The sequence below is a fragment of the Elephas maximus genome, chromosome 1 (genome assembly GCF_024166365.1).
Source record: "Elephas maximus indicus isolate mEleMax1 chromosome 1, mEleMax1 primary haplotype, whole genome shotgun sequence".
NCBI lineage: Eukaryota > Metazoa > Chordata > Mammalia > Proboscidea > Elephantidae > Elephas > Elephas maximus.
In genome coordinates this window covers 226965646-226981571 of record NC_064819.1, presented here as the reverse complement: position 1 = coordinate 226981571, position 15926 = coordinate 226965646, and the positions used below count along the sequence as shown (strand labels likewise).

At 43.4% G+C, this 15926-nt stretch overlaps 1 protein-coding gene across 10 annotated transcripts in view; it reads right to left on the bottom strand.

The window, feature by feature from the left end:
• Positions 1–15926, bottom strand: part of TIAM2 (TIAM Rac1 associated GEF 2) — a 352591-nt gene that overhangs the window by 72723 nt on the left and 263942 nt on the right. For all 10 annotated transcript variants that reach the window (XR_007519667.1, XM_049904306.1, XM_049904327.1 and 7 more), the window contains 2 exons: positions 13660–13752; positions 12773–13036 (listed from right to left, as the gene is read on the bottom strand). Coding sequence is in view for 9 of the 10 variants with exons in the window: in XM_049904306.1 (XP_049760263.1) it covers positions 12773–13036; positions 13660–13752 (357 nt within the window). In the remaining variant the exon portion in view is untranslated. The remainder of the gene's footprint in view (positions 1–12772; positions 13037–13659; positions 13753–15926) is intronic.

Sequence of the window (15926 nt, the reverse complement as noted above, 5' to 3'; positions counted from 1 at the left end):
CTAGAAATTCCAGATACAGTAGGAAGCCCACTGGGAGGCTTTGGGGAGGAAGGGGCTTTCTGCTGCTCAATAAACTGTTCCACACAGTCCAGTGTCTGCTCCTTCCGCAGGGGCAGCAGGACAGGGAGCCTCACAGAAGACACACGTAGAATTTTGCCAACAGTTTCATATGCCTCTTTCAAAATGGGTTTTCCCAGAGCTCCTAACAAGCAACAACAATTGATAATTTGAACTTTGTCACCTTTCCCCATTACATGTGAAAGATGCTGACGGCCAAAAGCAAATGAATACCAAAGATCAATGCATTTATATAGCAATGGACGATTTATAAATAGCTCATCATAGCTGAAGGCTGTAGGAGCAGAAATAAATTTGTAAGATGCAACAATCATCACTGGATTGTCTGAAATGAAAGGCACTGATTTGTTCCATTTGTGTGTCCAAGTTTCGTGATTTTTTTTTTAAATAAGTCAACACGTTATTCCCTTACACTGGGAATGAAAATCTTTTAAGTAAACTTGTTGTTAGGTGCCACGGAGTCGATTTCAACTCCTAGCGACACTATGTGACACAGCAGAACTGTCCCATAGGATTTTCTAGGCTGTAATCCTTACAGGAAGAAGTCTTGGTAGCGCAATGGCTGCTAACCAAAAGGTCGGCAGTTCAAACGCACCCAACAGCTCTGTGGGAGAAGAGACCTGGCGATCTGCTCCCATAAAGGTTATGACCTAGAAAACTCTATGGGGCAGTTCTGCTCTGTTATATGGGGTCGCTATGAGTCTGAACTGACACGACAGCACATACCAACAATCTTTATGGGAGCAGATCACAAGATCTTTCTCCCGAGGAGCTGCTGCTGTTGTTGCTAGGTGCCATCGAGTCAGTTCCAACTCACAGCGATCCTGTGTACAACAAAACGAAACACTACCTGGTCCTGCGCCATCCTCATAATCAATGAAGTCTTGCCATCCTCACTTCTAAGGAGTGTTCTGGCTGTACTTCTCCCAAGACACATTTGTTCAGAGCCGCTGGGTGGATTCAAACCACCAACAAAGACAGTTAACTGCTGTGCTAGTTGTCATTCAAATCTCCTCCCTTTCTCTTTATGTTGGTAATTTTGGTAAACTTCCTGTGATTTTATAGATGGGCTTCTATTATAAGCCATTTCAAAACCATTTTAGAAGCAGGTGGAATATTCAGTACAAATAACATCAGGTGTCCCAAACTGAACTCCTGGTCATCCCTAACGCAGGTCACGTGCAGTCTTCCCATCTTAGTCCGTGGCAACCCCCATCTTCCGGTTGCTCAGGCCAAAACCTGGGACTTGCCCTGAACCCCTCTCTGCCCTCATCCCACGTCGACTCTCAGTGCGTCCTGCTGGCTCTACTTCTACCACTCCCACCCACGGCAAGGCCACCATCTCCACTCACAACATCACCGCAAAAGCCTTCTGGTTCCACCTGGCCTCCTACATTCTCTGCTCATCAACCAGTCAGCGGTCCATTAAAAGCCCTGCTCAGACCCTGTCGCCCCTCTGCTCCAATCCCTGTGAGGCTCTTCCTCGTCCTCAGAGCAAACGCCAGACCTTGAAATGGCCTACGAGGTCCTCCCCGATCTGTCTCTCATCTCCTCCCTGGCCTCTCCTCTCACTGCTCTCAGGCTCCCTTCTCCTCTCCGGGCTGACTGGTCTACTGCTGAGCCTTCAACATGCCACCTACCTGTCCATCTCAGGTACCCCCACCTGGAACGTCCACATGGCTCAGTGTTTGTTCAAACCCTTTCTTACTGAAGATGACTGCAACCTGCCCCCTTCCTACTCCTAATCCCTAACCAAAACCAGCTGCTGTCAGTGGACTGTGACTGCTGGTGACCCCAGGGGTGTCAGAGCAGAACTATGCTCCATAGGGGTTTCAATGGCTGATTTTTTAGAAATAGATCACAGGCCTATCTTCCAGAGTACCCCCAACCTTTTAGTCAGCAGCCAAGAGCATTAACCATTTGCCCCTCAGGGACTTTTAATCCCTTTTACCGTGGTCTATTTTCTTCCCATAGCACTTAACAGCTCTGAGTAGATGATATAATTTACTTCTTTATTATGTTTACTGCTTATTATCTATTTCCACCAAGATATAAGCTCCATGTGGGAAAGGGTTGTTTATCTGTTGTGTGTGCTGCTGTCTATTGCTCACACACCTGTAACAGTGACTGAAACACAGCAAGCAGCTCCTAAGTATCTGTTACACTGATAAATGTAAGGAGAGTTTAAAAATATAGAAAAAAAAAATTTTTTTTTTTTTCCTGCAAACCCTAGTTTCTCAGCTTGGCCTCCTGGTGCTGCTCTTCATGGCCCTAAGTAGCAACTGGGCCCAGCAGGGGGGAGAAGAAAACTGCCTGTCTCATTTCCTGGACTTAATTTAGGGGTTTAAATTCAGAATTCAGATTAAATCTAGTAATTCATTTCCCGACTTCAAGATTTAAAAAAAAAAAATTCTCAAAGTGGTATTAAATTATTTGCACAAGAGATTCAACATCAAGGTACAAGTTCATTTAACCTCCTTCGCTATGTAAGTTTTCCTTCCTTCCTGCATGTTAAACAAACCACATTTCAGACATAACACATGCATTAACATCTTCTTGCAAAAGCTAATGCTGAAAAATGTTAGACGTGGGCAACTGCTTTTTCTTTTTCCCATTCTAAGTCCCGTCATTCCTATATTCTTCATTCATTTGTCCATACATACAAACGAATACTTACTAAGTGGCTATACTTATGTGCCTGGTGATTTACTGGTGATAAAACACAGATGATATGAGTCCCTGCACACTGACATGTCCAGTCACACAGAGAGTAAGTATGAGGGTCAGGATTCGAAACCAGGTTGTCTGGCTTAGCTTCCACGCCCTTAACCACATCACTGACTAGCATAGGGGACTTTTTATACTTTTCTACTCCTAGAATTTTTCCATGCACATGTATTACCAACTGGAAAAATTATAGCTATTGTTACAATACAGTCATCTTTGGAAATTAGAGATAAAAAGCCTGTTGCCATCCTTGGTCCTTCCTGATGGTCCCAATTCCTTCATGTGGGGGAATCAAGTTCGGAATATGATTCATTGTTAAGCCAATTACAAAAGAAGGAGAACAAAATGGAGTTGCAGCAAGCATCGTTTGGTAACCAGAACTCCTAACATCCACGGGAACAGTCAGGTTTTTTTTTTTTTCCTTTATGTAACAAGCTATACAATTTCCTCTTCCCAACAGCTAACACAGTTCCATAGAGTCACTACTCCACAGAGGTCTGACTTGCCCAGCAGAGACGACTATATTGGCATCTGATCGTCCCAAACTCTCAAATGGCCATTAAAACTGGTCTGTCCAGCAGAAACTTAACACAGTGCTCTTCAGAGAAATTCTGTAGATTTTTACCTCAAGGATGTACTTGTCTCTAATGTTAGGGGAGAGGATATAAGACTGGGTTTTGCTCAAAATGCTGGCAAGCTTTATTTACCAGCTTCTATTCAGTGGTAGAATTCTTACCTTCCGTGCTGGAGACCAGAGCTCAATTCCCAGCCACTGCACCCCACGCACAGCCACCACCTATCTGTCATTGGAGGCTTGCGTGTTGCTGTGATGCGAACACGTTTCAGTGGAGACTGTAGGTTAGACAGACTAGGAAGAGAGGCCTGGTGACCTACTTCTGAAAATCAGCCAATGAAAACCCTATGAATCACAACTGTCCAATCTGCAACTGATCATGGGGATGGTGCAGAACTGCTTGCATTTCATCCCATTAAGCATGGGGTCACCATGAATCATGGCCTGATTCCATGGTAGCTAACAACCATCACCCTCGGCCTCAACACTGCGTCCTCCTCTTTGCTGCAAGGCATTCCCTTTCCACCACACCAGCTGCCCCATCGCAGGTCAGGAGGCACTACTGTGCCCACTACATCCCTAAAGGTGACCACTGAAGATCACATGGATTCATGGATACAGCTTTACAGTGCCAGACCTTGCACTTGTATTTATAGGGGACCTACAGGAACTCATTTATTTGTTCTTTATGCAAATAAAAAATGTTGAGTATTATTTTACAGGAAACTTCTGGTCATTAAAAACAACAATACCTTAAGGCCCAAAGAAATGAACTTATCATGGTGGAAAACAGAGGAGAGTTGGTATATAGGAGCAGAACATCTACCTGGAAGCTCATCAAGCCACACTACACCAAAAACAAAACTAAACTAAAGTCAGTGTCATCAAGTCAGTTCTGACTCATAGCAACCCTGTTGGATAGGGTAGAACTGCCCCATAAGGTTCTAAGGCTGTAATCTTTACGGAAGCAGACTGCCACATCTTTCTCCTACAGAGCAGCCGGTGGGTTTGAACCACCAAACTTTTTAGCTTAGCAGCCAAGCACGTTAGCCACTGAACCACCAGGGCTCCTTAAGCCACACTCCAAACCAAAACCCATTGCCATTGAGTCAATTCTGACTCAAAGTAACCCTGTAGGACAAAGTAGAACTGCCCCATAGGGTTTCCATGGAGCAGCTGGTGGATTTGAACGGCCAACCTTTTGGTAAGCAGCTGTAGCTCTTAACCACTGAGTCACCAGGGCTCCTAAGCCACACTACAGGGTCATTAGACAACCAGACAAGTCCTGTGTGTTTGATATAAGGCAGGAGAAAATAACGTAATACTCATTAGGTTTTTTCAGACATGCACCATGTTACGTCACAAATTTCTGGAACTCAGGTGCTTTATACAATCAGGCCCAAAATACTTTCTAGCCTTATTTCCCATTTTGCCTCTTCACACACTAGCCAGGTGACCTCTAGTTCCCATCACTGTGTACCAGGTCGTTTGCTGTATGTGAAATGCCCTTCCCTCCACTGAAAACCTAAAACCCACTGCCGTCGAGTCGACTGCGACTCATAGAGACCCTATAGTACAGAGTAGAACTGCCCTATAGGGTTTTCAAGGAGCAGCCGGTGGATTTGAACTTCTGATCTTCTGGTTAGCAGCCAAGCTCTTAACCATGGCACCACCAGGGCTCCTCCTTCCACTGAACCCCCTTCCCCCAAACACATACACCTCCAGGTCCATAACCTCTCCGTCCCTCTGCAGTGCTCCAATCAAATGCTCCCTCTTCCCAAAACCTTTCTCCATTCCCTCTCTGGATCCCCTTGCTCTCATAAACAGAAAAACCAGTGGGAATTCCACCTCTGAACTATCCCTCGAGTTCTCTTTACTGAAAAGGGTTTTTTTTTTTTTTTTTTAACTATGAATTATTACTTACGAGTTCTTTACTTTCTTCACTCAACTGTAAGCTTCTTTGGGATAAAAAATAATGTCTAATTCAACTTTATGTACCTGCAACATTTAGCAAAAAGTAGACTCTCTACTAATATTTGTTAAATGACCAAGTGAATAAATGAATGACTGAGAATGAGAGAAGAGAAATCAAATTCCCAGACAAAAAATCAATTTTATAAGAGAATTAGTATCCAAGGACCTTCATTCCCTCCTCTGCCAACAGAAAGCCCTGTGTTCATTTCCACTAACGCAACTGAAAACCACCTTCAGCTCAGGCACAAGGAACTAACAACCCTAAAACCAAAGTTCAGTGTCCTGCTTAAGTTAGCATTCCCCAGGGTTTCGGAACACTAATATCTCTATAGTCTCCCTGAGTGGCACAGTTAACACACTCGACTACTAGCCAAAAGGGTGGTGGTTCAAACCAACCGAGAGGCACCTCGAAAGAAAGTCCTGGCAAAAACTGCTTCTGAAAGGTCCCAGGCTTGACGACCCTATGGAGCACAGTTCTACTCTGACACATGTGGGGTCGCCATGCGTCAGAACTGATTCGACAGCAGCTGGTTTGGGTTTTTTTTTTTTTTTGGTTAATATGTTTTTACATCTGGGAAGAAAATCTGGGGAGTCAGCCAGCAGGACTCAATAACAGCAGTTTTACACAAACAGAGCCTTCTCCTAGCTAAAAGTTGTTAGTCATCCTAAACCAGGCTAGGGAAGCCAACATGCCCTGACTTTCATAAACAGGAAAAAACGGGTTTGCCACTTCGGAGCTGGCTCCCTAATTCTTTCCCCTGGAGGAAGGCCCTATAATGCACACACACATTCCCAAGAGCAATTCATTCCAAAGAGCAAATTTGCACCTAAGTAGCTTCCTTCCGATAGATAGCTTCAGACCTACATACTGCTCAAAGGCCAATTTAAGGAAAGAAAGATTCAAAAGGGGGCCACAGTTACCTTCCTGACCTGGTAAGCCTTTACTGGGTGGACATCATCCAAATGCCAGCAGCAGCACAGGCCTTTTCAGTTTTGCCTCCTGGTAAACATCCCCCCCAACCAACAATGTAGTATTTATCGCTGTTTATAGATGCAGAATGCGTTAATGCCACAAGTTCTGTGTTTACGCAAAGGCTTTCTTCTGAAACCATAGCCCTAATGGGACTCTAAAAAAGCTGTTGGAAGTTTTCAAGAGCTGGCATTCACCAGAAAAGCGGTTTTCATACATAAATCACAAAACCTGCACTAAGAGAAAGAAACTGGCGTAGACAGGTCTGGCATGACCAATTTCTTCAGCGGTGGCCTTGTTGGCTCAAAAAATAACACCGGCCTCTTTGGGGAATTCCAGCAGTAAAATTAATTCCCTCTATAAAAAGTCCTTATATATGATGTTTCCTCTTCAGTCAGTACAGCCCATGGACTTGCTTTCCGTGGGTAACTACAACAAATTCAAAACCTTAAAAAGCAAGAAACAAAAAGGCATTTATTTCTTAGGTACGAAAGGAACCGAAGAGTGAACACTTAACCAATTCTCTACATATCCCTGCTTATTCTGCTCCTCACAGAGCGTTTCAGGAACACTGTAATAAACCTAAGGGGCCCTGGTGGCACAGAGGTTAGCGCTCAGCTGCTAACTGAAAGGTGGGAGGTTCGAATCCACCAGCTGCTCTTCAGGAGAAAGATGTGGCAGTCTACTTCTGTAAATATGATGGCCTTGGAAACCCTATGGGAGAGTTCTACTCTGTCCCATAGGGTCCCTGTGAGTCGGAATTGACTCCAGGACAACAGGTGGTAAACCTGGTGATGGTTGGAAGTTGTTAGTCTCCTAGTCTATTCAATTTGCTGACTGTGGCAGCATGAGAGTGGGCTGAGGTACAAATGGGGTAAGCTTGCAAACCCACTGGGGCAGTGGGGGTTCAGCGGTAGAATTCTCAACTTCCATATGGGAGACCCGGGTTCAATTCCTGGCCAAGGCACCTTCTGTACAGCCATCATCCATCTATCAGCGGAGGCTTGTGTGTTGCTACGATGCTGAAGAGGTTTCGGTGGAGCTTCCAGGCTGAAATAAGACTAGGAAGAAAGGACAGGCAATCTACATCCGAAAATCAGCCAGTGAAAACTCTATGAGTCACAATGGTCCTATCTGCAACCGATCATAAGGGTGGTGCAGGACTGGACAACATTTCGTTCCACTGTACGTGGGGTCACCTGGAGTCAGGGCTGACTCAATGACAGCTAACAACACTAAGTCCACTCACTGCCTTCTGAGCACACATAGAAGGGCTGTTGCACAGGTTTGGGGTTTATAGTCTCTAATTGAGATAATTACAATGTATGATCACAACAGCTCCCATTTGCTGTGAACTTTACACATAATACCTAACTTCACCCTCAGAACGCCAGCATAGAAGGGTGCTGGAAAGGCCAAGTCCTCCTGCCCTATACACCCTACTTGGAGTGCTCAAAGGGCCATCCAGCCACCTGTGCTTGTTAAAAATTGGGTTTGCCAGGCATCACCCCAAGCCTCCTGAAGGGGGGTCTCTGGCAGCGGGACCCAGGAACTGGCACTATCACACATTCCTCAGTTGACTCTTTAACCAGTTAGCCATCAAGCTGACTCTGACTCATGGTGACCCCAAGTGTGTCAGAGTAGAACTTTGCTCCATAGGACTTTCAATGGCTCATTTTTCAGAAGTAGATTGCCAGGCCTTTCTTCCAAGGTACACTTAGGTGGACTCAAACCTCCAACCTTTTGGTTAGTATTACAGGCACTACAAAATCTGAGAAACCACTCCCTGAAACATTACACAAGTGCCTACAGCAGGCTCCTTTTTTAGGAAAGCACAGAACCTGCACAGCAGTCCACTGTGACCCCCACTTCCTCAGGCTCGAAGTGCCAGGCTGAGCAGCTACCTGTCAGAGTGCTACGCACAAGGCAGCCAGAGAGGCAGAGAACCATGGCAAGAGTTGTCAAAAGTGATGGGAAGAATAAACCATGTTCTAGAAGAGCGGAAATGATATAGAAAGCCAGTCTCACCCTACACAGTGAGACCCCATACATCTTATTGAAGTGAACAGGTTAAAAAGAAAGAGATATATTTTCTGCTTGAATTTGATCGAAAGATTAAATCTAACAAAAATAGACCAAAACACCCGAACTGCATGTATGCCTCTTTCCAGGACCCCACACATTTTAAACCCCCAGTTAATGGAGTCCCTGGGTAGTGTAAACAGTTAATGCACTTGGCTGCTGACCAAAAGGTCGGAGCTTTGCGTTCACCCAGAGGCTCCTCTGAAGAAAGACCTGGCAATCTACCCCCCAAAAAACCAGCCACTTTGGAGCGCCATTCTACCCTGACACACGTGGGGAGGCTACGCAACAGCAACTGGTAAGGGGTTAATAAATATCCACCTTGGATGGCCAAAATGTGCCCAAAACGTCTGATTAAGGCTTGCTTCTTCCTCCACCATTTGCTATTCTTACAGTTTCTATTAAAAATAGGTCTTCCGTCCCAGAGAGCCAGCTGTTTGGTTTTTATTAATAAGCAAAAGATTTGGCTTCCCTGATAAATAAAACAATAAAATAAAACTTTCCTTCTTTTCAAGCACCAGGTTACCTTCTGGTAACACCGAGGGAACGCGAAATTTAGGAAAAGGCAGACTGAAATAATAACCACTAGGCATAATTCAAAGTGGTACTAAAAATTGTTTTTCAGAGCCACTAAAATTGTTTGATTTGTGTAACTCTTAATTTTTTAATAAGAAAACTGAGTTACTGTTTTCAGATTCATTCCGAAAGCAAACCAAAGTAATTTTCAATGAAAACGCTGAGCTGCAAATGAGAGGGAAGAGAAGGAAAATCATGTTTTCAAACGGCCTGCCATGTAAGGAGCTGGGCTGGACAGGTCACAGATACCGACTCTTTCAGCCTCCCAGAGGCCCACGAGGGTAGTGGTTAGAGGCTTTGTCTTCTGGGGGAGAAGACCAAGGTTAGTGTATTCTTTTGGGTTCTGTTTGGGTTGAATTGTCACCCAAGATGTTATATTCAAGTCCTAGACTCCCATATCTGTGAATGCGATTTATTTGGAAATAGGGTCTTTGCAATGCAATCAGCTAAATTTAGATAAGGCCATATCACATTAGAATAGGAAAAAAAAAAAACCTATTGCCGTCATGTCAATTCCGACTCATAGCAACCCTATAGGACAGAGTAGAACTGCCCCATAGGGTTTCCAAGGAGCACCTGGTGGATTCAAACTGCCAACCTTTTGGTTTGTAGCCATAGCTCTTAACCACTACGCCACCAGGGTTTCCAATTAGAGTAGGGGTGGCCCTAATGCAATGACTGGCATCCTTATAAGAGGAGAAGAACAGGCGCAGACCCAGAGGTAAAATGGCCATGTGAAGATGAACACAGAGACTGGACTGATGCATCCACAAGCCAAGGAATGCCCGGGGCTACCAGGAGCTGGGAAAGACAAGGAAGGATCCTCCTCTAGAGTCTTCAGAGAGAACACAGCCCTCCCGACACCTTGGTTTTGGGCTTTCACCCTACAGACTGTGAGAGAATCGATTTCCATTGTGTTAAGCCACCCAGTTTGCAGTACTCTGTTACAGCAGTCCTCTGAAACTAACACAGTTTCCCACAAAAGCGAGCTCAGAGTCAAGGACTTGGGAGAGCAGTTTATTTGAGAGGTGATACCAGGGAGCTCGAGCGAGAGGGTAGAAAAGGTGAGACAAGAAAGGCCCATAAAAGATGTGAAAATGAGGTTGCTACTTGCAACCAGGGCTCAATCTCACAGGGGCCCCTGAAGAACCATGGAGAGTACATCTCAGAATGGCCCCGTCACGGAGTGAGGAAGCAGGCTATTAGCTATCAACGCCCACACCTTGCTGGCTCAGGGCTGCCCTTCAAGTCATACAACCTGGAGATGGCAGGCTAGGTCTCGAAACCTGCTTCCACGCAGGCCACCGCTCAGAGGTTTCACTAAATGAAGTTTTTGCCTGTCATCACAACTTCATACACAAGTGAGAGGACCACTCTGCTGTCTCTCTTTTATCTTTTCATTTCTCACCTAACCAGTTGTCTTCAAGTCCTCCCTGACTCATGGTGATACCATATGTCAGGATAGAACTGACTTCCAGAGGGTTTTCAATGGTTGATCTTCAGAAGTAGATCTCCAGTTCCTTATTCCAAGGCGCATCTGGGTGAACTCAAACCATCAACCCATCTTCACCGCCTCTACCCTGAAAAACTGACAGCCTTCTTTCTGAGGTGTTCACTCACAGACATTTAACTTCCTTCATAACCTACACAAGTGTCCCCCCAAAGAAAACTAATCCACATTTGCCAAGTGTTTGAAGTAGCAGTCTGTGTGTCTTGGCTGTTGTATTTCCAACACAAGGCATTGCTATGGAACAGTAACCAGGAGGGTAGGAAAGGGGACTTGCTCACCCACACAACACAGTCACATCAGGAAACCAGGAAGAGGTTGCCACTCTCCCTGGCTGCTGGCGAAGGACCACCCAGGGAAAGGAAGTGAAGACACGGGCCTTGTGGCTGTAACCGAAGGAAGTCTGGTTGTGAAAACACACATTGGCACAGCTTGAACAGCTAAATTATCTGTGTACACAGAAATCAGAACTTTCGAGAAGTAGTAAAGGTTTAAACCACTGGAACAGCTTCCCTGGATGAGTGATAAAATACCTTTTGAACACATCCAGGACCTTGGAGCCTCTTCACTTGAGGGCAGTGGTGGTTCAGTGGAAGACTCCTCCCCTTCCCTGGGTTCGATTCCCAACCAACGCACCTCAAGCACAGCCACCACCGTCTGCCGGTGGAGGCTTGTGTGTTGCTATGATGCTGAACAGGTTTCAGTGGAGCTTCCAGACTAAGGTAGACTAGGAAGAAGGGCCTGGCTATCTACTTTCGATAATCAGCCAACAAAAACTCTGTGAATCACAATGGTCCGATCCACAACCAATCAATTGTGGGATGACGCATGACGAGGCAGCATTTCATTTCTTGGTGCCTGGGGTCGCCGTGAGTTGAAGGCCAACTCAATGGCAACTTACAATAACAACATTATTTCTTTGCAAAGAAGTGCTAAACAAGCTTAACTTAAATGATTGATCCTTGGTATTAAAAAAAAAAAGAGAAAGAAAGGTAAATTTACCCCTTTTGCTGCTTTTTAGAGGAAATCATTCCCCCAAGTACCAAAAGTATTACAGACTCTGTAGTAATTTCTTATTCTGATAAAATACATAGAGATATAACATGTGTAGTAAATGTATCCCTCAAGAATAATGAATCCAGCAAATGGACATATACATGTCTTATATGGAACACTCAGGCCTATAACCACAGCCCAGAGTAGCTGAATGATGGCCCCAATATAACCACATAATTAATTAGTTCCATCATAATTTTTGTTTTATGACTCCCGCTTTTAAATGCCAGTAGTCAATTTAATGGTATTTTAAATTGGAGTAAAGCCCCAAGAGAGGAGGAGAAAGTACTCTATGCCTTATTGAATCATAAATCTTACGATCAGATTTTTTTAATTCCAAAAATGACCTAATAAACTTGCTTTATAATTAAATCCATCCCAACAACTTCTCTTTTGTGTTTTCCGTCATTTTTGGCAATCATGCAGAGATTTCAATTGGAAATCCCTTCTCATTGTAGTGAAGTAAAAAATTATACTGTGTGTCCTCAGGGTAAAGACCTTATGTGGAGTCTGGCCAGCATCTTCCAGGGGGACAGAGAAGGAACTACAAGGTTTTTGGTTTTCAGTATTAGCTGAAGCCTCTAATTTACCTGATTACAATATATGAAAAATGCATGAATGCTAAGTTCAGAAATTCAAATCTTCAAATGATTTCCTAGTCTAAAATGTTGCCTTGAGAAAAATAAACAGGCATACGGGTTTTTTTTTTTTTGGCTTTTATAAAATTTTAAAATTCATGGCCTACATTAGAAGTTGACAGTTTATTGAAAACATAGGACTTAGCAGAAGAGGTAAAGACGGGAATTTCATCAACTATTTCAAGAGCCCAACATATTACTGCAAAATGTTTCTGCCTTATTTCCAAGTGGCATCAAATAGAAAAATTTTCAACCCTGGCCATTTATGCTGACTTTTCATCCACCTTCAATCACAAAGCAATCACAATAGTAAATATTGTGGGTGATTTGCAAAGATTTGGTGATTTTAAAAAATGTTCTTTTGCGCAAAAAGAATTTTCCATTCTCTTGAAATTACTATAGTTACTAAAACACATGGAATTCTGATAAAATCCACTCAGTTGGCGCCTGTATTCTTCTCCTAATAAATAAGGAGACATTCCTTGCCCAGATTAAATAATCAAGTAAGCAAGGAAATCAGCAAAATTACAGCCTGAAAGTATTAGCTGCTGATACCAGTGGTTAAGAAGGAAGAAAGAACAACGCCTCACCATTCGCTGTGTTCTTTTTAAAGTTATCCAGGAATTCCTCCAGAAGTTGGGACTGGTTAGGGGGAGGCAGCAGCCGTTTCTGGTCGGTGGAGAACAGGTCACTGTCAGACCAGGAAGTACCCAGAGTTCTTTTTGCGTCCAGAGGCCGAGCGACCAGAGTGAGCCCCACGCTCTTCTCAGAAAACAGGGCCTCCATCTGCTTCAGGTTAAGATCAGCCACGGCTTCCCCATTTAAGGTCACAATTTCATTGCCTTTTCTCAGCCCTGACAACAAGAAAGGGAAAACAGGAAGAAAAAGGGAGAGAGAGAGAGACAGAGATTTCTCAGAGAAATGTTTTAAAATGAAAGAAAGCTGACTCAAACTGGGCACTCTCAGGGGCTCTTGTAGATAGGTCTTCAAATAAAGCACCATGTGTCTAGTACCTAGATGCTACTGATAAGAAAATGAACGTCAGCTCTCTCAAGTCTAGTCTGAGAAAAAGCCCTTTGAAAGGGAAACAACTTAGGAGACACTCAAATGAATTGTTCTTCTATTCGTATGCTGTTAAATGCCCTAAGAAACATTTGTTTCATCTGTGTCTGTTATCTGTCTCTCTCATTCTCTTTCCTCCTCCTGCTGTCTTCACATATACATGTATACTCTCCGTATATACATACACTCTCTCAATTGTGCATACACCTATGTGCACACGCTCACGCACACACACACACACACTCTAAGTATACACGTAAATGTATTCTCAACTAAACCGTTAAGTTTCCTTTCTTTCAAATTCCAGGAGAAACTGTTTTCTGGCAAGTCTATAAGAAGAAAATTTCACTAGCAAGACTGCATTCCAGGGTTTTAAAGTACAAAGGAACAGGGATCCTCTCTCAGCCACACTGACCTTCCCCGTATGCCAAGCCATCAGGGAGAACATCACTTATAAATATTCGGCTGAGATGTTGGTGTTCATCTACCTGGGCTGTCACCGCAAACCCTGGGAACAGAGATAAAAGGGAAAGTCAAGCCTAAATTCACGTGAATTAATTTCTCCAACCCAGGCAGCAGTATTTCCGTGAGCACCTATTCTCATGAATATGGTAGGTTGAGAAAGTCTAAATTACACCTATTTTGAAAGTGCAGGGAGAAAGAGGAACATATCAGAGCTGAAGGTTTGAGAAATATGAACGCCCAGCCTTACTAAAAAATTAAGATCCATAAATACTTTTATTAAAATAAATTAAGTTCTATTTCAATCCAATAAATACTTGAGAAACACCTATGTATAGGGCTAGGAGATTTATAGGGGTCCCTGGTGGCGCAGCGGTTAAGCACTGGGCTGCTAACCAAAAGGTCGGCAGTTTGAACCCACTAGGTGCTCTACGAAAGAAAAGTGTGGCAGTCTGCTTCTATAAAGATAACAGCCTTGGAAACCCTATGGGGCAGTTCTACTCTGTCCTATAGTGTCACTGCGAGTGGGAATCGACTTGACAGCAACAGGTTTGCTTCGGTTTTTTAAAGAGCTTTACAAGAAGACAGGGAAATTAGCAGGGTACAGTGTTGGTCTACATGCAAAACCCAAGTGGGCCCTCACCTCCTCTACATGCATCTCTTTTGACTTGGAGCATGCCCTCCTCTCTGTTCCCATGGTTGAGAGCACATGTTTCCATGTCTTGGCCCATCATACTGGGAGTTCTTTGAGAACAGGAAGAGTGTTGAATTTCCCTATGCTTCCTCTGTGCCTCAGGCAGAGCATGGCAGACCGTGGCCACCAACAAATACCTTTGCCAAGTATTTTCATTCATTCATTCATTAAAAACAAGACATTCATTCGTTCATTCAAATACACACAAGACAGGCAAACAACAGCCACACAAAGTAGAGTGAAGGTCAATGAAAATATAAACAAAACACTAAGAGGGTTTCAAAGGAAAAACCTACATCTGACTTGGCTCAAAAAAAAAAAAGATTATGTAAAGTAGAAAACAAAGAACAAATTATAAAAGGAAACTAGCATATTTTAAATAATGACTAGGATTGATCAATTTGTATCATGTTAAAGAAAATAATTATGTTGCATCAATACATTTACCATGATAAGAAATAGCATTTCTATGGAGATATTTATTGGTCATTACCTGATTATTGAGCTCCTATGGTAAAAGAGACAATAAATGACAGAAATGAACTTAAAGACACAAGCAAAGTCCATGAACAGCTTAGAAAATCCATTGCAGTTGAGTCACTTCTGACTCATAGTGACCCTGTAGCAGTAGAACTGTCCCATTGGGTTTCCAAGGCTATAAATCTTTATGGAAGGAGACTGCCACATCTTACTCCCTACAGAGTAGCTGGTGGGTCTGAACTGCCAACCACTGGGACAACAGCCTAGTGCTTTAACCACTGCGTCACCAGGGCTCCAAGCAACTTAGAGCCAAATTTAAATACAAATGGAAATGGAAGAATTAGATACTATGAAGTTATGAATTGGGGAATAAGGACTCTAAATTGTTAAACTCAGAAAAGGAAGAGATAAGTGCAGCAAAAGAAGATAAGTCTTCCTCGAGAACAGTAGACTGGTAGGTAGTTCTCGAAGGATAAACCAAAATCCAAACCTGTTGCCGACTCATAGTGACCCTACAAAGGATACCCATTACCCACTGCCTTGCGTCAATTCCAACTCACAGTGACTCTAATAGGAAGGGCTTATCAGGGAGAAGGGACTAGGGTGGGGGTGAAGGGCAGCGTTCCAGGTAGGTAATCTATGGGCAAAGACGCTGGAGATCAATTACGAGTCAATCAACTTAGGACACCACCTCACACACAGTAAATTCATTGTGTTGTTATTTGATATCGGGTCAGTTTAGACTCATGGTTATTCCGTGTGTGCAGAGTAGAGCTGCTCTATAGGGTTTTCAAGGCTGTGACCTTTCAGAAGAACGTCTAGCACCTCTGGGTGGGTTCGAACTACCAATCTATCAGCTAGTTGTCAAGTCCTTAACCATTGGCTCCACCAGGGACTCCTTAAATTCATTGCAAGTGTTGTTATCATCATCATCATCATCATCTCAACTTTCTCATCAATTTTTATACTCATTCTTTTTAATTTCTTTTAATATTAACTCACATCTTTTTATCCTACCTATATAAATTTATTTATTTATTTACATA